Below are 23,301 nucleotides of genomic sequence, written 5' to 3'. Positions count from 1 at the left end.
ACTATAAGATAAGGCCAGGGACTAATAAACGTATTTAGAAAATTGGGCAGACTAGATGGTCCGCAGGGTTCTTATCTGCCGTCACATTCTATGTTTTTATGTTTCATGTATTTATTTTATGTTCCATCCAAGCCCTATTTTTAAAGGTTACTCCAAGCACTATTATTATTATTATTTTATTATTTATGTAGCACCATCAGATTCTGTAGCTCTGTACAATGGGTGGACTAACAGACATGTAATTGTAACCAGACAACTGGACGTACAGAAACAGAGAGGTGAAGGGCCCTGCTCAATGAGCTTACATTCTAGAGGGAGTGGGGTATTGTGACACAAAGGGTAAAAGTAGGGGTACGAAGTAGGTTGTTAAAAAAGTATTCACTACGCGTTGTTATATCTTTATGCACTACAAAAATAAAGAATTAAAAAAAAAAAGTATTGACTGATGGCTTAGTAGGTAATTTTGCAGGAGAGGAGTCATGGAGGGTGGGGGATAAAAACCTGCTAACAGTTTAATTGATATGCTTTCTTGAAGAAGTGAGTTTTCAATGATTTTTTGAATGAGTGGAGACTGGGTGAAATTCTTACGGGGAAGGGAGTTCTACAGAAGAGGTGCAACCCGAGAAAAGTCTTGAAGGCGAGCGTTAGAGGTGGGAGTACGGACAGAGGATATACGTAGGTCTTTGGCAGACCGTAGGGGCCTTGATGGGACGTATTAGGGAGGATAGGTAGGTTGGAGCAGAATTATGTAGGGACTTGAAAGCAGGAAATAGAATTTTAAATTGAGCCCTGTATCTAACTGGAAGCCAATGCAGGGACTGAAAGAGCGGGAAGGCGTGGGAGGTGTGAGCAGACAGGAAAATGAGCCTCACCGCTGCTTTAATTATAGATTGCAACGGTGCAATCTGGGAACATTTAAGACCACTGAGAAGAGTATTGCAATAATCCAGGCGAGAGAGAACAAGAGCATGGCCCAGCACCTTAGCCACGTCCGGTGTTAAATAGGGGCGGATGCGCGCTATGTTTTTGAGATGGAAGTGACAGGATTTGGTGATTTATTGGACATGAGGGTGAAGGAGAGGTTGGAGTTAAAAAGAACACCCAGGCAGCAAGCCTGCGAGGTAGAGGTGATGGTAGTGCCATTGACTTGGAGGGAGACGGACACGGGAGTAGTAACAGGAAAGACCAGACGTTCTGTTTTGGACAGGTTGAGTTTAAGGAAGTGAGCAGCCATCCATTTGGAAATCTAAGAACTCTGGCAGTAAACAGGAAAAACATCTAGTAGTGTATATGGTCTCATGAATTCTTGTCACAATATGTATGTCCGTTATGATAATGAAGTGTAGGTAACATAATCCAATCAAATTCACCTATTTAGAAGGCTAGTTGCAGAAGGTCTGGAAAAAGTAACAGTCTATTTTGCCATGATATGATTATAGCTTTACCTGTTTAGATTAAGGCTAGAAGATCCTCACTAGATAGGGGACCTTACTACCTACCTTACTACCTATCTAACCACCTTCTAACAAAATATATAAATCCCCCTGTCACTTCAATTAAGTGTATACAGATGGCAAGGGTAGAGAAAATCTCATGGCAAGAAGAGCTTTACTTATAAGCCAGTGAACAAAGCAAGCAATACAGGACCTACCATCAAGTCCTATACACTAACTGCTAATTCGTGATGCCCAATATCAGGAAGGTGAGTAAGCATCCGACGGGGGGGGGGGGGGAGCAAGCAGGCGCAAGCAGGCACAGCCTCCCTCACTCGGTTGGATGCACGTGGTCAGATTAGGGAGCCGGCCACAGCAAGCGGCCCTGCGTGAAATACGTTTTGGAAGCCGGGTGCTGACGCTGCTCGCGAGCACTCCAGGGCCGGAAGACTGCGCACGGGACCATCGGACCTGCGCGCCGTGGTCCTGGGGCTCGGAGGTTTCGTAGGAGGTCGGATGCATAAAGCCTCCGGAGACCTCCGAGCAGTATAAAACCGCCAAAAGCAAAACGGCAGATGGAAGAAAAAGGGGGATAATGGCAATAGACGGAGGGATATATGAAGTCACAGTAAGTAAAATGACAGTGCAGTAAAGTATATAAAGGCACCAAAAGGTATCTATAAATGGTGCATAAAGAGGCACTGAAAGGTATATATAAAAGGCACTGAAAGGTATATATATGAAGGCACACTAAGGCTGACAGAGACCCCCCATGAAACCAAAGATAGTCTAACAAAAATATAGGGAAGCATAAGATGCACAGAAAATCCCCCACTAAACCTCTATACCTCTATAAAGAACTGTAATAAGCAAAAAATCCCAAAGCCACCAACTAGAAGCAGGAGACAGTGGTACTCTGACCTGTACTGATGCGGAGCAGCAAAGAAAGAGGAAATTATGTATGGGGAGGGGAGTTTTATAGTACCTAACTTTTTTTCTGATTGGTTGTTTTTTTCTGTGCTGCTGTGGAGTTCTAGTAAAGAGAGACTTAAGCAAATACGAAGCCTCCTGTTATGTTATAAAATTCTTCTGCCCCCCTCAAAAATGGGGGAGGCACCTTGAAATACTTGCACCTTGGAATACTTGATTTCTACCCGTACTGTAATTTTTTTCACTTGTTTTAATTCACAATATTACGCTATTTGTTTATGTATTTTTGTTTTGTATTGAGCTATAGCTATATATATGTTGTATGTATACTATTGGCTATTGGACAAGAACTACCTGGAAAGTTCCACTGGAGAATATGTAAATAATCACAAAGCTTTTTGAGAAGCTAAGTGTATTTAAATATTTCTTAACACTGGTAGTGGACATGTTATATACATTTTTGTTTTGCATCGATGAATGATGCCATTAATCTCTGAGCACCATAACCACTATAACGAGCTCTAGCACATATAATGATCCAATAATCATATATTGTAGAAATTGTGCATGTAGGCAACAACATTAAGAATAACAGCTATCAAATTACAAGTAATCTGTATAGCATGATATTGTGATGCTGAGGCATGTGTTTTTCTTGCTCAGATCATCCGGTTCCATGGAGACAGAGTTGAAGGTTCCAGACTCCATCACTGAATGGAGTGGCCAGATGTTCTGTACAGGAGCTGGAAGTTTTGCTCTCTCTAAACCCACAACACTGAATGTTTTCAAGCCATACTTTGTGGAGATGACTTTGCCATATTCAATAAAGCGTGGAGAGACCTTTGTCCTCAAAGCAAGTCTGTATAACTACTTGCAAGAATGCATGCAGGTGACCACACTAAATATGTAATAATGAAAACAAGGAGCAAGATATTTCTAATTTTGTACTTCCAGACTGGTAATCATACTGGTTATTATAAAAAAAAAAAATGAAAACTAAAAGAAACAAACCAAAGCAAAATCCCGGTAGTCTGGTTAAACGTCATGTCAGCCCAGGATTCAGGCTCATTTCAACTCAACTGCATCAAGGAGATTGCACACCACTTATCTTTTCTGATAGTATTTATTTGGCACCATCTGCTAGATAAAGCTTTGATCCAGTAAGGATTATGTAATAATATATTTTGAACATTGGAAAATATATTTGTTAGATTGAAGCATTCTTTACTGTTTGATGTTTGCAAATAAACATCAATCAGAAATACATTTTTAGGTCCCTGCCTCCGTAGTAACCCTACACCCGCCATTATAAAAAAATCCACATTTTCTGTACAATCTGCTCTCTCACTACCTTTTTTGTCATTATTAGACTGAAGTCACCCTAATTCAATCAGAAGATTTACGTCTGAAGGGAACTGATAAAAATATCCATAACATCTGCCTCTGTGCTGGAGAAAAGAAAACCGTATCCTGGCCAGTGACTCTAACCAGCACAGGTAAAAGATCACTAGCAGAGATCCCAAAGAAAATGTGTTAAACTAAGGCATAAGGTGTTTAATTTACAGATAGGGCTGTTCACTAAGGGCTCGTTTTCATTGCTTTGGTTTCACTTAAAAAAATAAATAAAAAAACACCCTTATCACTAAAATAGATGCTGCTAAAGTTAGTGACTTTTCATACTGCAAAAACTTGCAACAATAGTGACTGGTATTTAACAACTCATAACTAGAGTTGAGCAGACACCTGGATGTTCGGATTCGCTGAGTTCGGCCGAACTTCGTCAAAAAGTTTGAGTTCGGGCTCAAACTTGACCCAAACTTGACCCCGAACCCGAACCCCATTGAAGTCAATGGGGACCCGAACTTTTGGGCACTAAAATGCCTCTAAAAAGTCCTGGAAAGGGCTAGAGGACTGCAAAAGGAATTAAAATGGGGGTAAGAGTAGGACAAGTGCCCTGCAAACAAATGTGGATAGGGTAATCACTTAAAATAGCATAAAATACATAACAAATTAAAATACAGCTGAGCCATTAAATAGCACTAGATGGACTCTTTGATTTAAGCTTTGGAAGAACATAAATCAAAATCTAAAGTATGGCTGTCAGGAGGATCACCAGAATTATCCATTTAAGAGAGGGTTGGAGTGCAGGGTATTCTCTTTCATTTTTCAAACTGAGCTCAACTCCTGATGCATGGAGAAAAGTCCTTCACCAGCCTTTGTTATTGTGTACATAGTTTATACTAAGTGACCCATAGGTTGAGGAGGCGGTGACCATGGCGGTGTAGGTGGAAGCAGCGGTGGAGGTGGAGGAGGAGGAGGTAGCCAACACTGTATTTAAAAAGAAAAAAAACAAATTAATTGGGGTAGCCCCCAAAATATTGGGACATATAAAAAAAGAAAACAAAGAATAAGTGCACTTGAGTATAACAATGGCTGGGTGAGGCCAAGGTACAGACAAGTCTGGTGGGATCCATGCCTGGTTCATTTTAATAAACGTGAGCTTGTCCACGTTGGCTGTGATAACACCCCCTGCCGTGCTAAACACACATTCAGACAATACACTGGCTGCAGGGCAGGCCAGCACCTCCAAGGCATAAAGGGCAAGTCCAGGCCACGTGCCCAATCTGGAGACCCAGAAGTTGAATGGGGCAGACCCATCAGACAGTAAGTGTAGGCGTGTGCACACGTACTGTTCCACCATGTTGCTGAAATGCTGCCTCCTGCTAAGACGTTCCATATCAGATGGTGGTGCTGGTTGTTATGGCATGCTGACAAAGCTTTTCCACATTTCAGTCATGCTAACCCTGCCTTCTGAGGTGCTGGCGGTGCCCCAGCTGCATTGGCGACCTCTTCCTCCTCCTCTGCCTTCACCTTGTGCTTCCGCTGAGCCCACAGTGTCAGTTGGGATTGTCCTCAGCAGCGCGTCTACCAGCGTGCGCTTGTAGTCGCACATCTTCTGATCACGCTCCAGTGAGGGAATTAAGGATGGCACATTGTTCTTGTGACAGGGATCCAGCAGTGTGGCCACCCAGTAATCAGCACAAGTTAGAATGTGGGTAACTCGGCAGTCATTGTGCAGGCACTGCAGCATGTAGTCGCTCATGTGTGCCAGGCTGCCCAGAGGCAAGAACAAGCTGTCCTCTGTGGGAGGTGCATCGTCTGTGTCCTCTGTATCCCCCCAGCCATGCTCCAGTGATGCCCACGAGCTGCGTTGGGTGACACCCTGCTGTGAACACAGTTGCTCCTCCTCCTCATCCTCCTCATCCTCATCCTCATCCTCCAGAACTGTGCCCTGGCTGGACAATTGTGTACCTGGCCTATGCTGGTGCAGGAACCCACCCTCCAAGCCACTTGTGAATGACTGGCCTGATAACCATGGAAATGACCCCTCTTCCTCCTCCTCTTCCATCGTCGCCCAAAGTGTTTTTTCAAGGAGACATAGAAGTGGGATAGTAAGAGAACGGCGTCATCGGCACTGGCCATGTTGGTGGAGTACTCAAAACAGTGCAAGATGGCACACAGGTCTCGCATGAAGGCCCACTCATTGGTGGTAAACCAACAATGTAACAGTAGTATTTAAGGGTTTTGTTGGACTGCAAGAAATGCACCGCAGGCCGCAAATGTTCTATTTAGCACAAAAAAGTGTGATTTTTTTTTTAAACCAACAATGTAACAGTAGTATTTAAGGTTTTTCTTAGACTGCAAGAAATGTAGTATGCAAATGTACTATTTAGCACCAAACAAATTGCAGTATTTAAAAATGCCTAGATGTTGCCCACTGAGCTACCAGAACAGGATTAAAGTAAAGGCCCCAGGGAGAGTGTGCGCAGCTTAGCGGACAGGGGCACATGTATGAGTGTGGGATGGATGATGCATGATTGGCTATATGCTACATGTGGGAGTGTGAGATGTGAGGAAGTGGGTGGTGACAGATCAGACTGACCTCAGTGCCACTTAGGAGCCGGGCTAGCAATAAGTTGTCTGTCGTTATTTGAAGGGGTAAGTTATGGTTTTATGGGGGATGAAGGGAATGCTATCCAATGCCCACTACGTACATACATGTGCCTGGTACACATGCAGTTGCAAGTGCACTGCACTCTCTGTGGCACTGGGCTCAGGGCAGGGTACAAAAATGTAGTATAGCACCCACAAAAATAATTGCTGTAGTTTGCAAATTCAACAACAGAATTCTTTCCAAATCTGTCCCTACACTAATAGGAGCTCATGTGACGTGCGGCGCTACGTCTCTCCAGCTTACATACAGAGGCTGGGTCACATACTGCACTGGCCAATCACAGCGATGCCATTAGTAGGCATGGCTGTGATGGCTTCTAAGGGCACATGAGGCAAACGCTTGTTGATTGGTTGGCCTGAGCCTTTTAAAACGCACCATTAAATTGCCGAACACCGAACTCCAACCCGAACATACACTGAAATGTCTGTGTTCGGGTCCGGGGTCCCAAAACCGTAATGCTTTACAGTTCGGGTTCGCTCAACTCTACTCATAACTCATATCAACTCCTAAAGTATAACAGAAAATGTTAAAGGTTCACACTAAGCACCAGAACTCACAAATCTTTATGTAGTGGTTTTGATGTCAGACAACGCGTCATTAGTGAGGACTTTATGCTGCTAGCTAGGAAAAAGGTAATACATTTTCAGCTGCTCTGTATTATAAAATAACACCAATTATTGCTGTATTTTTAAGTGTATTTTTAAGTGTCTTTAATTGAAAAATTATATTAAAAATACTAAATACAGAGTTCATAAAAATGTAAATAATAAATAAAATAAGCAAACCAGATGACCAAAAAAAACAACCCACTTTTAACACTACCGGTAAGTGTGAGTAAACTTTTTTAAGCTGGAAGTATGGGAGCTTTTTCTTGTTGCAAATTAATTCAAGCTAAAGATGTTTAGAATATGTGTACTGCTGGCTTGTCAGCAGGGCCGGCGCCACCTGTAAGGCGACCTAGGCAGCCGCCTAGGGCGCAACTTAGCAGGGGGCGCCGGATCCCTGTGCCCGGTGTCGCTCCTCATGCTGCGCCGCCTGAGCGCTTTTACAAGCCTCAGGCGGCGCAGCACTGCTGCATGGAGGGCGGCCGGGTTTGAGTGACCGGCAGGAGGGAAGCGCAGAGCGCTCCCTCCTGCCAGTCTCTCCATGTAGCGTGGCCGGGCGGCGTGGAACGTGGGACAGGAACCTCTGTTTCCTGTACCCGGCCGGCGGCGGACTGACAGGAAGTGCTCACTCCTGTCATTCCGTGCCGCCCGGCCACGCTACATGGGCAGGAGGGGAGGGTAAGGACCACTATGGGAAGGAGGGGGGGTATAAGGACCACTATGGGAGGGAGGGGGGTTATAAGGACCACTAGGGGAGGGAGGGGGGTATAAGGACCACTATGGGAGGGAGGGGGGGAATATGGACCACTGTGGGAGGGAGGGGGGGGGTATAAGGACCACTATGGGCAGGAGGGGAGGGTAAGGACCACTATGGGAGGGAGGGGGGTATAAGGACCACTAGGGGAGGGAGGGGGGTATAAGGACCACTATGGGAGGGAGGGGGGATACGAACCACTAGGGGAGGGAGGGGGGATAAGGACCACTAGGGGAGGGAGGGGGGATAAGGACCACTATGGGAGGAAGGGGGGGGGATAAGGACCACTATGGGAGGGAGGGGGGGATAAGGACCACTATGGGAGGGAGGGGGGGAGTAAGGACCACTAGGGGATGGGGAAGGTAAGGACCAGTAGGGGAGGGGAGGGGGTAGCAAGGACCACTAGGGGAGGGGATGGGGAAGTAAGGACCACTAGGGGAGGGGTGAGTCAGGACCACTGGGGGAGGGGGGTGAAGGAACACAGGGGGAACGGGGGTGGGGAGGTAAGGACCACTGAGGGAGGAGGAGGGGAGGTCCACTAGGGGTTTGGGAGAGGGAGGACCACTAAGGGGGGGAAGGAGGGAGAATTACTAAGGAGAGGGAGGAGGGTAAGGACCACTAAGGTGGTGGGGAGTAGGGGAAGGTCTACTAAGGGGTTTGGGAGAGGAAGGACCACTAAGGGGGGAGGGGGGAGTGAGAAGACCACCAAGGGGGGACTGCAGAGGGACAGGGGGCCAAGGGAGAGCACTAAGTGACAGAAGGGGAGAACACAGAGGGGCAGAAGGGAAGGGGAAATCAATAATTGACCGGAGGAGAGAGCACTATGATTTTTTTTTTAAATAAATAAAGAGCTGTTCCCCTCTCAGTCCCTTTCCTACCCCACAAACCCTCTCTTTTACCCTACACACATACACAATGCATCCCCCCCCCCCACACACACACACAGAAACATACAATGCATTCCTACTCACACACAGACACACCTGAAACACACAATGCATCCCTTACATTCTCTTACATAATTAATGCACCCCTTACAGACACACACTGCATCCAATTACATACACAGAAACAAACCTTGCACCCCTTACACACACACACACAAAAACATACAATGCATTCCTTACATGCAAACACACACTACATCCCCTATAAACACACTACATCCCTTACACAAATTGCACACATAAAACATCCCCAACTCATGGATGGGCCATGTAGGTGGATTTATGGGTGGGCATTGTAGGCGTATGCCCCTTGGGGGCCCAGACCTTGAGCTGTGTAAGGGGCCCTAAAAAATTGAGCTGCTTCCTGTTCGTTAATTGTTGTGAGCACTGTTAAAAACAGTCTCCAGAGAGCCTCTTCTAAACCAGACTGAGCCCATCATCAGTCTCTTGTCTTCATCTGGTGGTAAGTAGGCAATCCAATATATTATTAGTGGCACTAATCTCTAATTTACCTCACATTAAATGGATACTATAGTCACCAGAAGCACTACAGCATAATGTAGTGGTTCTGGTGTCTATAGCCTGTGCCTGTAGGCTTATTAATGTAAACACACTGTCTTTTCAGATAAAAGACACTTTGTGAAGACTGGCGTTAGCCCATATGGCAGAGCATATGGGCGGGGCATTGTGATGTCACATGGTGGGCAGGACATATGGGGGGGGCGGCAAAAATTGTTTTGCCTAGGGCGGCAAAAATCCTTGCACCGGCACTGCTTGTCAGTATTAATACAGTATAAATCCTGTCAGAGCTGCTGGTTATTTTTTCAGGTCAGATTGGGTGGCACCAGATACCATGAACAATTACTTATAGTTGTTGCAAGAATCTGCTTGTTTCTGGTGGGTATAACTGATACCGTTTCCATGTGTCTTTTTAGGACATAAAAACATTACAGTCTCATCTCAGGCTTTAAGTAGCAAGGACACCTGTAGTGGGCAGGAGACAAAGTTAATTCAGAAAGGACAGAAGGACATAGTGATAAATTCATTGCTGGTAGAGGTAAGACGTTCAATTCTTGTTTAGACACTTTCTATAATACCGAAGGCCAGCATAGAGTTATCGTATTTTGGGATGTTTATTCATAATACAATTAACATTCATGGTTAAAACAGACATGCTCTAAGCCTATTGTATGCCTTGCTTAATTGCAGCCCGAGGGTACTCTGGTGGAGCAGACACACAACTCCTTGCTTATTTGTTATGGTAAGGATTATAGTATTTTATAAAGGTATCTTATTATTGAGCATATATGTATATACTCATATATGCAAACACACATTTCCTATTTTATTTTATGTCACATACATATAAGCATGTAAAACATTATTGTAGCATTCCTCCCAGTTTGAACCAGCCCAACCTTTCTCTTCACATTAACTAAATGTTTTTGCCCATGTTCTGCCACTCATTTAAAGTAACATACCCGGCACCAAAAGCTGTGCGTATCAATCACATTTTCTTTATATATTATGTATATATATATTACACAATGAAGGTTGTACAAAAAATGTGATATTTGACAAATTCCCAGTATTATGCTTCGTCATCTTCACAATATTAAATAAAAAGTTACAACATTATTTTAAATTTTTTTTGTTTAATTTATGGCTTATTAATTACTATTAATTAATATAACTATTGTGATGTTCTCCAGGAAGCTCTGTAGAAGAAAAGGTAAAGCTAGACCTTCCAGAAACATATGTCGAAGGATCAGCAAAAGCATCGATTAATGTCTTTGGTGAGAAAGAAATCGAGTTGTATCTGTATGCAAAGTAATCACTCTGAAAATGATTCAGTTTGCATTGCATGTAGGTGCATGTGTGATTGACATCTTGGATGTTCATTTGTTTAACTGCCTTTTTTGATTGGCAGAAATTCAAACAATAAAGATTAACTCGTGGAAAACATAGATTCCATTATTATGCCATCCTTTGTCTACGGCACGGCCATTCCATGCTATTCTATGTTTGCCAACGTATCCAGAAATAGTAAACATTGCATCATTGTAATAATTATCTAGAATTGTTTCAAGTATCATAACTCCTAACCCACTCTATTCTACATATCATAAGTACATAGCATCTAAATGTGTATTATGCCAGCACGTCATTTCCAACTCCAGTTATAAAAGGTGCTGTATGTCCATTTGTATTTTCTCCAGTTTTTGCAAATGTTAACAAAAATGTAATTTTGAATGTGCCTTCTCACTTTTAAAAGTCAGCCATGCCAATGCTATTCTATCGCTTTTCCTCTAAGGTGATTTAATGTCATCGGCACTGAACAATTTGGACAATCTCTTGGCCATGTCCTATGGTTGTGGAGAACAAAACATGGTGCGTTTTGCCCCCAACGTCTACATCATGCAATATTTAGATTCCTCCCAGCAGCTCAGTGATGAGATGCGCAAGAAAGGGAAAGATTTCTTAACAAAAGGTAAATATTGTACGGGTTCTCTAAAAGCCATGTACCCCAATGTGCTGCCTGAAATGCACAAATAACACATGCACAACATTATCAATAACATAAAACACGAAAACAGAAATGAAAAGGGTGCGCCTAACTTACATAAAAATAATATTATGCATAAATAAAATAATAATAAAATAATAGTCCAAAGTCCTACAATAAGTCCGAAGTGGTAAGTTCCACAAAGTATGGAGGATGCTTGAGGATGATGTCAGTCTTTACGCCTATGCACTTGTAGTTCGGTGATGATATGTGAAGATAAAAGCAGGAAAACAAAAATCCCAATGGTACAGTATGTCAGCAAGGTGAAAGGGGATAAAATAGTGATAATGAAAATTACTCACAATTTTCAGAGCTAAAATCCAGCTCTGATATTATATGCGTGAAGTGGAATGATCCCCACTCAAGGATATATAGGGTGACGCTGGTCAGCAAGTAGTGCAGGTTAAAAGTCCAGCGATGATCCGGCTCGGCCGATAATAAGAGAAAATAAAATATAGTGCTCTCTGTATGGCAGATAAAAATGCTAGAAGAAAATAAAAATATACTCACAGTATATAGAGCAGGCTGAACTGCTCGGTGTAAGCGTATGGGTGGTATAATCCCCACCTATGGATTCTTTGCGCTATTGCGTGGGTTTATAAATTATAAGTAAGGTCAGGTTAAAAAAGGTAAAAAAAAAAAAAAAAGAAGGATATTTAAAGGAATATGGCAAACAAGATATTTTGGTGCCAAAAATTCCTTTATTACAAATATAAAATATAAAATATAAAATGTATAATATCTAGACGCGTTTCGCCCAAAGAGGCTTCTTCAAGTAGATAATAGAAAACATAACCTGACATACATGAACTTATATAGGGTACAATAGTATTAGTAAAATTTGAATATCCCGCCAAAATGGCGTCATTACCATAATTAGCATAAAACATAAAATATAATAAAAGTGTTTTTTAAACACAATAGGATAAAATATTATAAGAGGCCAATCTTATGGGACCAGAAAGAACAGGAAAAGAGGCTCTAATCCTGTAAAAAATGATATATTAAGAACGAATTCGGAAATTAGCATAAAAAAATAAAAATGACTTTTACAGGTATAGAAGTGAAGCTATAACCCAAACTAACTGAGTGGTAATATTGGTTTATAAAAACGAAGCTTGTAGCTTGATAAATTAAAGAAAGAAAACGGGTCATGTGACGCGCGACTAGAATACTTCCGCGTCACGTGACTGATGTTTAGATAAATTAACATACTCCCTGGAGGGGATAATGGGGATATAAACAGGGAGGGGGGATAAAACTTAGGCACAGTGAGGGAAATTATAATTGTCAACAAATTTGATTAAGGTTAACATCATATATGCATATCTTGGGGAAGGTTAACTAAACTGTGAAATACAAAGTTTATAAAAACATAATAAAGATAATAAAATTAATAAAAATATATATGAAATGTAGTTAGTACATACTCATATAAGTAATATTTGTGTAGATAAACAATGATTGGAATGAGGAGCAGAAAGTAGTAGAAAAGTTATTGTTGCTGTGTAATAAAAAGTTATTGTTACTGTGTAATAAAAAAATTATTGCTACCATCATTAATATCATAAAGGATTAGAGGGGCATTTTTTATTTTTATAAAAAGTTAAAAAGGTCAAAGTCTATATTGAGACCTTTTGGAGTAAGGGTTTTTAGGTTATAGACCCACTCCATTTCTTTTTTTCCCAGAATCTTTTTGATGTCACCTCCTAATGTCCCATGGATGTCCCATTTGGCACCAATGTCCCATTTGGCACCAAAATATCTTGTTTGCCATATTCCTTTAAATATCCTTCTTTTTTTTTTTTTTACCTTTTTTAACCTGACCTTACTTATAATTTATAAACCCACGCAATAGCGCAAAGAATCCATAGGTGGGGATTATACCACCCATACGCTTACACCGAGCAGTTCAGCCTGCTCTATATACTGTGAGTATATTTTTATTTTCTTCTAGCATTTTTATCTGCCATACAGAGAGCACTATATTTTATTTTCTCTTATTATCGGCCGAGCCGGATCATCGCTGGACTTTTAACCTGCACTACTTGCTGACCAGCGTCACCCTATATATCCTTGAGTGGGGATCATTCCACTTCACGCATATAATATCAGAGCTGGATTTTAGCTCTGAAAATTGTGAGTAATTTTCATTATCACTATTTTATCCCCTTTCACCTTGCTGACATACTGTACCATTGGGATTTTTGTTTTCCTGCTTTTATCTTCACATATCATCACCGAACTACAAGTGCATAGGCGTAAAGACTGACATCATCCTCAAGCATCCTCCATACTTTGTGGAACTTACCACTTCGGACTTATTGTAGGACTTTGGACTATTATTTTATTATTATTTTATTTATGCATAATATTATTTTTATGTAAGTTAGGCGCACCCTTTTCATTTCTGTTTTCGTGTTTTATGTTACTTATATCAGGGGATTAGGGGAACTCCCCTTTTAAGGTGTGCAGCCGTTCTAAACTATATTTCTCTGTGGCTACGTAGCGCTGACTCTTCACCCCATTCCTTTTTAACAACATTATCAATAACTTTTAATTAAAAGTTAATAAAAAGTTAATAAATGATACATCAAATCCTCTTTTATATTTTAATATACCAGATAATATACCAGATAAAAAAAATCTATTTACCCCCACTTGTTAACCTCTTGTTCTGATCCAGGATTAATGTTACATAGTTACATAGTTACATAGTTACATAGTAACATAGCTGAAAAGAGACTTGCGTCCATCAAGTTCAGTCTTCCTCACATATGCTTTTGCTGTTGATCCAAAAGAAGGCAAAAAACCCAGTCTGAAGCGCTTCCAATTTTGCAACAAACTAGGAAAAAATTCCTTCTTGACCCCAAAATAGCAGTCAGATGTCTCCTTGAATCAAGCAGCTATTACCCCACTAATTAGAAATTATATCCCTGTACATTATGTTTTTGCAAGTATTTATCCAAATCCATTTAAACATCTGTATAGACTCTGACAAAACCACCTCTTAGGCAATGAATTCCATATCCTTATTGCTCTTACTGTAAAAAAAAACTTTTCTTTGCCTTAGATGAAATCTCCTTTCTTCAAGCCTAAATGTGTGACCTCGTGTCCTATGTATAGCCCTGTTTATGAATAGATTTACAGATAATGGTTTGTACTGGCCCCGAATATATTTGTATAATGTTATCATATCCCCTCTCAGGCGCTGTTTTTTCCAAACTGAAGAGATTTAAATTTTTTTAACCTTTCTTCATAACTAAAATGTTCCATTCCTTTTATCAATTTTGTAGCTCGTCTCTGCACTTTTTCCAGTGCCATGATATCTTTCTTTAGAACAGGTGCCCAAAATTGCACAGCATATTCAAGGTGTGGTCTTACCAGCGATTTATAAAGAGGCAAAATTATATTTTCTAAACTACAATAAAATCCATATGGCTAATGCAATGCATCTTTTCCAGGACATCTCTTCCACAAATAGTTTTGTAGGCAAAGGAGTTGGGATAAGTGTTAAATGGATTAGGGAGAAAAATAGTTGGAACAGAACAATACGAAAAACAAGTTGAGTCAAATAAGTTCCAATACGTCAAAAGATTCTTGGGAAATTACTGTCTGGAAATCTTCCAGACTTCAGATAGTGGCAGAAATATGTAATCAAATTGAAAATAACCAACAAACGTGCAGATAGTCTAGTATTAGGTGTAAGACAAACAACAAGGATATGAGGACTCTCACTCACATTTGATAGAGGTATAGACCAGCTCTGAGTAAACCAGCATACAGCAGTATAATCCCCACTAATGGATATGTAACTCTTGGTTAGTCTCTCAGCATCCAGATGAATAAGGACAGGACCGGTGCTAGGATTTTTAGTTACACAGGCGAAGATGCATTTTGGTGCCCCCCACCCTTGTTTAAAATAAGGTTCATACAAACACAGAAATAATCATACAGAGACATACAGACACAGACAGAGACATACATGCATACAGAGACATGCAGGCATATAAAGACATACATACAGAGGCATACCGTCATACAGACATACATACATACATACATACATACATAGACATACAGAAACATACATACAGAGACATCCAGGAATACAGACATATACATACATACAGGCATACAAAGACATACACGCATACAGAGACATACCGTCATACAGACACATACATATATACAGGTATACAGAGACATACAGGCATACAGACACATACGTACAAAGACATACAGGCATACAGACACATACATTTGTACAGAGACATACAGGCATACAGAAACATACATACAAATACATACAGGCATACAGAGACCTACATACATACATACATACATACATACATACAGAGACATACACAATTACATACTTACATCAGTTCAATCTTGTCCCCTGGATGCATGCTGTCTGGCTCCTTGGAGTCCTGTCCTGCAGCCCAGCCCCATCACAGGGAGCCAGCCGCGCTGTGTGGTACACAGGGAGCAGGGATATGATGTCATTCATATCCTCGCCCCCTCCACACAGCCTGCGGCAGACACCAGGGTAGGTGCAGTGGCGTGCACATGACCCATGGGGCCCCAGTGCACAAATTGATCCGTGCATCCCCCCCCCCCCCCCCCGCGCGCTTACTCTGCGCGGGCCGGGGCCGCAACACATGTCGGCGGGCACCTGGTCGCAGGGGTTGCAGGGCTGTGACCCCTGCGACCGCGGTATGTACGCCAGTGCATGCAGATGCACACACACTTAAAGGACCACTACAGACACCCAGATCACATCAGCTCAATGAAGTGGTCTGGGTGTCAGGTCCCTCTAGTTTTAACCCTGCAGCTGAAAACATAGCAGTTTCAGAGAAACTGCTATGTTTCACCGAGGGTTAATCCAGCCTCTAGTGGATGTCTCACTGACAGCCGCTAGAGGAGCTACCGCTATTCTAAAACACTGAACGTCCATAGGAAAGCATTGAGTAATGCTTTCCTATGGGCGGTTTGAATGCGTGCGCGGCAAGAGCATTCAGAGCTGAGAGGCCAAGGGAGTCCGGCGCTAGAGAAAGGTAAGTGCTGAAGACACACACACACTCTCAAGAACAGATGCATACACACCAGCTAACAGACACACATTTACTGACAGACACACTCAGTGACAGACATACATACACACTCACTTACAAAACATACACTCTCACTGACAAACACACACTCACTAACAGACATCAAACAGACTCACTAATACACACACAAACACAATCAGTAAGAGACACACAGTAACACACTCACTGACACTCACTAGCAGACACACTCACTGACACACTAGCAGACACACACTGACACTCACTAGCAGACACACATACTGACACTAGCAGACACACTCACTGACACTCACTAACGGACACACACACTGACACTCACTAGCAGACACTCATTGACACTCACTAGCACACACACACACTGACACTCACTAGCAGACACACATAATGACACTCACTAGCAGACACACTCACTGACACTCACTAGCACTCACTAGCAGACACTCATTGACACTCACTGACACTCACTGACACTCACTAGCAGATACACACACTGACACTCACTAGCACTCACTAGCAGACACACACACTGACACTCACTAGCACACACACACACTAACACTCACTAGCAGACACACACACACACACTAACACTCACACTAACACGTTTTTTTTTTAAATTTAATCCCCCAGCCTCCTTACCTTTTTGGAGTGCTGAAGGGATTCCCTGGGGTCCAGTGGTGCTGCTGGGCTCCTGGGCTCCTGGGCGGGCGGGTAGGCGGACTGGCGGGCGGGCGGGCGGGCACGCGCGCGCGAAGGAGCACTCTCCCATGTGTGATTCCTCTTCAGCTCCCTCGCGCACTGCGTAGGGATGCCGGCGCCGGAAGATGACGTCATCTTCCGGCTCCGGTATCAGTATGCGGCGTGCGAGGGAGCTGAAGAGGAAGCACACATGGGAGAGTGCTCCCTCGCGCGCCCGCAGAACCGGGTGCTCGGCCACGCTACAATAGGTCATCGGTTGGAGGGGAGCGCAGTGCGCTTCCCTCCTTCCGGTCAGCCTGATTTTGCGCCCCCAGGGCCGGTGTGCCCTAAGGCGGCCGCCTGGGCCGCCTTATGGTAGCGCCGGCCCTGAATAAGGAGTAAAATACAAAAAAAAAATTGTGTTTAATGTGATAAAATCAAATACAAATAAATAAAAATAGTAATTTACTCAAATTGTGTACAGCAGTATGACCACTCAAATGATAGTGCTTGGGTGGTATGATCCCCACCAGTAATATGATGTGGAGTAAGTTCTTCTGAAGATAATCCTTACCAAGCATTAGGTGTAGAGTAGAGTTAAATTTGTCAGGAATATGAATGTGCCAGGAACAATAGATAGTTAAAATATAATAAATAATATAAAAGCATAAAGATTGTTAATAATGCTCTGACACTCTATAATAGGTAAAAGCCAAGTATACTTTGAAGCTAAAAAAAATATTAAAAGGAACACAATAGGAGAAAACAAGAAAAGTAATTGGGTTTAGTGTCCATTAAGTAGTTTACGAGCAAGGGGAATCGGGATTAGTTTAAATTAATGTAATTAATGTAAAATTTGTTTATTGTATTTAACTGTTTATCCTTAGCTCTTTACAATATATTAAAAAAAGAATACTGGTCATTATAAACAATATAGACACACAATATACACAAAATTATACAAGAGGAACAGAGGACCCTGCTGAGAGCCCAGCATAGTTTTGGAGGTAAAGTAGAACAGGTAAAAGTTATTTTAGGGAATACAGCAGGAGGCAGAGAAGTGAGAAGTAGGTTTGATTAGATATTTTGGAAGGTGCAATAGCTTGGATCAGTTGGATAGCTGAATTATATAGCTATAAGAATTTTAGATCACTAGCTCCTGTTTTTCTAGGATACCAACGCCAGTTAACCTACAAACACAAAGCTGGGTGTTACAGTGCATTTGGAGAGAGTGACAAAGAGGGGAACACATGGTAAGTACATGTTATCATACATATGACACATTGGACCTTTCTATGGTCATTTATTTATTGATTTGATCTCCCCATTACACAGATTACAGGGTTTATGCAAAATCCCTAGAGTAAGAGGATATTTTAGGTGTCACTGGATAAGAAAAAATACTAATTAAATTGCTGATGTTTGCTTCTCCTGACCATCCCACCATAGTGTACCTGATTACATTGACGGTCACAATTATATTGTTGTGTCTACTGGTTGGTTATACCCTCACTTACCCCATCCTGATTGGTTATTCCCTTACTTACTAATTAAATGACCAATAATGCTAACACAATATTACTACTAACGTATTACTATTATAAGGATTTATATATTGACAACACATTTTGCAGCAATTTGCAGATACACAATGGAGATAGTTGACAGTAAGTAATTAACATACAGAATATAACTGAGTCAAGAGGTGAAGAAGACCCTGCTCAAATGGGCTTGCAATCTATGATGAAGGTGTAAAGACACACAAGAGGAAGAACAGTATATTAAATGGAGGAGGGATTAGTGGATAAGATGATTGTGTCAAAATAAGTTAGTAAAAGTGGCATGTGGGAGAACCCGAAGAGTGGCTGGAGAGAGAGTGAGCTGGGCTATAAAAATGAGGAAACTGATGAGGGCAGTGAAATGAAACAAATGCCACCAGTAAGATGGTAAGCTTTCTTGAAGATTTCACTTGTCACCATTCTTCCTCCTTTTAGGCTTACTGCGTTCGTCCTTAAGAGCTTCAAACAAGCCCAGAATTTTATTTTAATAGATGAGGAGCATCTAAATAATGGGATTAAATGGATGGAGAAACAGCAGAGATCAGATGGTTGTTTCAAGGCCTCGGGACATCTTTTAAACAATGCTTTAAAGGTGAGTCTGCTGTAGAATATCTGGTTTCTTCATGTAGTGCAATAAAAATACTTATAACCAGAGCAGCATCTGCAATAATCAAAGTCATTAATCAGGAGAATCAGGTGTAAATTCATCCATTACTGTAAGGAAGTATCCCACCCAAATATAGCCATTATTCAGAAGAATATCATGAGTAAGCATACCAATTACTCAGATCAACAGTATCCAGACAAAGTACAGTTGCTTTGTGAAATTGTCATCCAGGGTATGAAAAGTAAGTTTGAGGTTCTTGATCTAACCATTATCAGCAACACTGGGACTGGGCATGTGTTGGCAGACATCACCATAAAATATACTATATAAGAAACCAAACCTACCATGTCTTCAGTCTATGTTACAGCAAGAAATCTGAGTGAGTGAAAGTGAGATGTAACTGTAACTATAGGAACAAACTGTCTCAAATCTGGACAACATTCTTTATTGTGTAGTACAGAACATTACTGAAAGGAACACTCTAAAATGAATGGGTTACTCCAGGCACTTTGGAGTGATCACAGTGATTTGAAGTGGTCATGGAGCCTGGAGTCTGTATGTGCAGCGTTTTTCTATTAAACCCTCTGCAGCACAGAATTGCAATCACTGACTAAGAACGGTCAGCTGTCGCTGTCTTCCAATGAATGGTCAGAAGCATCGGCATCCTAATCTGCAGCTGTGCAGTCATGCAGAAGCTCGATGCACATTATAGTCAATCTTAAAAGAGACCCAGTGCAAGGCATGACCATAAAAGCGGGCGAGCCATTGCAGAATGGTTTGCTCCAATATTTGGAAACGGGGATACGGTGCTTTAATGGTCTATTAATTATAGAGATATTGTCAGTTAGGTCTCTTCATCAGGTGTATATATTTATAAAATTGTATTTATTTATTTATTGTATGTGCTGCATCCTAATATTTTAAATATTAAAGTATAAAAACCATAAAAATATCTTCCAATCAAATACACTCTTGAAACATAAGTGCTAATCGTAATTTGTTTTGTATACATTCAAATAATATTGCAATGGTCAGGCTTCGTACCTGAAAATGCTTCAATACTGCACGTATAAACAAGAAAATGCCTAAAGCATTATAACCAGCAGACACTTTCCTAACAAATGAAACACACGTTGTGTGCATTTTAATTAAATATCCAGTTTAATACCACTGTAATGTTTTGGAATGCCCTGCATTTTACCCACTGATGTAATTTCTTTTAGGGTGGAGTTGACGATGAGGTTTCTCTCACAAGTTATGTCCTGGCTGCTTTAATGGAAGGTGGTATGTCTCCTGATGTAAGTACTCTGTTACTGAGGTATACATTTTTAAAACTGTCACTATTCACAGTATAGCATAAAACAATCTCTAAAGGATGTCATATATACAGTTTTAATCTTTAAAAACAACATATTATCATGGTATAGTGAATAATGTAAAGCTTCAGTGAATCTGCTTCAAGCAATGCATCTACTTTATATCTGTGTGTTTTAATTAATCAGAATCCCATGGTGGATAGAGGCATGCAGTGTCTAAAAAATGCATCTCTAGAGGAGGCTAGCACCTATAAAATGGCCCTAATGGCCTATGCTTACACTTTGGCGGATCTTCCAGATGCCCGAGCGGAACTTCTTCAGAAATTGGACAGCAGAGCAATAAAAGCAGGTATGATTGCTTATTTAGGATCCAAGAGTATATGTTACACTGGCAAATTATTTTTTGTTCACCTCTGCTTAGATATCATTAGACACGTGCAATTCGTTTCATTCCGAATGTAAATTCAGACGAAATTTCGGCAATTTGGCCGAATTTCGGCAATTTGGCCGAATTTCGGCAATTCTGACTTTTCGGAAGTGCCGAATTTCAGAAGTGCCGAAGTGCTTTGGATTTCAGAAAAGTTGCAAAACAAAAGAGGGAGGGAAAATGACGTGAATGATGACAGAAATATAGACCAATAAGCTAATTTCTGGCACTGGGAGCCCCATACATGTGTAAGTGGTTATGGTGGCAGTCCGGGCACCTAACCCTACCCTTAATCCTACCCCTAACCCTAACAGTTCCCCTAACCCTACCCTTACCATACCGCTATCCATACCCCTAACCCTACCCCTGACCCTAGATGTGTAAGTGGTTGTGTTGGTTAGGGGTAGGGTTAAGGGTTAGGGAGCCCTACAGATGTGTAAGTGGTTGTGGAGAGGGATGCTTATGTATGTTCAAATTGCCAAAGTCCCAAAATCCTGAATTTCGGAAATGCCGGACCGAAATGCCGAAATGCAAAGTCCCAAATTTAAGAAGGGCCAAACCGAAGTGCCGGATTGCTGAAGTTCCAAATTTCAGAAGTGCCGAACCAAACCTATTTTTTTTCCCATGCACATCCCTAGATACCATTAATTTCAAACCGGACATATTCTATTTCCCTATGCATGTGCTAATCTCTCTTTATCCCACTCCTTTCAGTTTGGTGGTATAAGTGTTACGACACTCACCGCCTGGGGAATGAAGCCGCCGTTTAGTCGATAATCCCCTTTCTCCAGAAATGCAATTCCAGTATAACCGATCATAAAACTCCCGAATGGAGCATACGAATGCGGTAACTCCCGATCAGCAATCCATCCGAAATCCTTCCACAGCTAGAAATAAACGAAAGCGCTGTCCCAATAGTCAATCCCTCCACAAACGAGACAAAGCTCAGTTTTGAAGGTCAAGCAGTAATGTGTTTAATGGGGGCTACCTGCCCAGTATTTATGCAGGTCTCCACCAGGTAGACACTCCCCTAGGGGACCTGGTGGAAGACTGTAAAATATATTAGACAGTAGCCAATCGCAGTGGCTATAACACAAGCCCTTCCCATTTTACCCATAATACATCTTTTCCTATCCCGGAGATAATTAGAGAGAAACCTAATTAACTCCGAGGATAGGAACCATCGCCATTTTAAAATCAAACACAAAAAATGCAATAAAATACATAAAATCAAAAGTACCGAATATATAGTGTTCGTGCAACGTATCCCCAGATAGCCTGGAGCTGAGGGCATATTCCTACCGAATAGCGCTCAGGTCCGATGTACACAGTCCAATCGCCATGGAGTCAAAGTCTCTCATAAGTCCTTCGGTATACGAATGACTCCATGGGACGGCTATCTGGGTAAGTTCATACGGATGAAAGAAACTCCCGAACGGAACAGTGTTCGTATGCCTCCAAGGGAATAGAAGGGGAGACGGCCGTCTCTAGCGGTGTTCGGTAGATAAAGAGTCCGTTTTTAGATCCATGGGTTTTGCACCGAACACCGCTGATTCGCCTCGTGTCCAAAATGGCCGCCGCCTCGTGTTCGGCATACGAACGACGACCACCCGTACGGATGGAATGGAGAGGTGTTTGCGGTTAACCACAACGTTCTAATTTGTGGTCAAGGTGTTAATGAGCCGCACACTCCTCTCCTGGGTGGCCGATGTTCGGTAGTTTCAATCGGTACTTTAGAAAACGTACGAACAAAAGCATACGGACAGGAAATCCATGCAAACAGACGAACCAGCAATACAGGTCTATGCAGCAGGGTTCGTCACACGGCTCCCCCCTTGTGGAACACTCCGGCAGACCCGGCTTGGCCCTTTAGCGGGTCAACTTGGGGATGACCGGACTAGGAGGTAGCAAGAACGTCGGTTTGCCGTGATAACCCATCTGCATTCCCATTCTGCTTACCGGGTCGGTAGCTGATGGTGAAGTTATATGGTTGTAAGGCTAAACTCCACCGCAGCAGTCTACCATTGTCTCCTGAGACCCGGTTAAGCCAGACAAGGGGATTGTGGTCCGTGATAAGGGAAAATTCCTGTCCATACAAATAGGGACTCAATTTTTTCAATGCCCAGACCAGGGCCAAACATTCTTTCTCCACTGCCGCATAACTCACTTCCCGGGGTAACAGCTTTCGACTGAGATATGCGACAGGGTGTTCTCCTCCATCCTCCCCGACCTGGCTTAGCACAGCCCCCAGTCCATACATGGAATCATCTGTATGGACGAGAAAACGTTTGTTAGGAACTGGGGCAGCCAGGACAGGGGCATTCACGAGAGCCTGCTTAAGTGCTTGAAACGCAGCTTCACAAGCTGG

The 23,301-nt window shown here is 42.1% G+C and overlaps 1 protein-coding gene across 2 annotated transcripts in view; it reads left to right on the top strand.

Annotated features, from left to right (window-relative positions):
• LOC134574918 (alpha-2-macroglobulin-like protein 1) overlaps positions 1-23,301 on the top strand; it is a 259,124-nt gene that overhangs the window by 199,864 nt on the left and 35,959 nt on the right. For both annotated transcript variants that reach the window (XM_063433983.1, XM_063433984.1), the window contains exons 22-31: positions 3,027-3,252; positions 3,733-3,859; positions 9,620-9,741; positions 9,894-9,945; positions 10,397-10,480; positions 10,999-11,175; positions 18,196-18,277; positions 19,019-19,175; positions 20,414-20,488; positions 20,693-20,855. In XM_063433983.1, the coding sequence (XP_063290053.1) occupies positions 3,027-3,252; positions 3,733-3,859; positions 9,620-9,741; positions 9,894-9,945; positions 10,397-10,480; positions 10,999-11,175; positions 18,196-18,277; positions 19,019-19,175; positions 20,414-20,488; positions 20,693-20,855 (1,265 nt within the window). The remainder of the gene's footprint in view (positions 1-3,026; positions 3,253-3,732; positions 3,860-9,619; positions 9,742-9,893; positions 9,946-10,396; positions 10,481-10,998; positions 11,176-18,195; positions 18,278-19,018; positions 19,176-20,413; positions 20,489-20,692; positions 20,856-23,301) is intronic.

The sequence above is a fragment of the Pelobates fuscus genome, chromosome 10 (assembly GCF_036172605.1).
Source record: "Pelobates fuscus isolate aPelFus1 chromosome 10, aPelFus1.pri, whole genome shotgun sequence".
NCBI classification, from domain to species: domain Eukaryota; kingdom Metazoa; phylum Chordata; class Amphibia; order Anura; family Pelobatidae; genus Pelobates; species Pelobates fuscus.
This window is presented reverse-complemented; position numbering and strand designations above follow the sequence as displayed.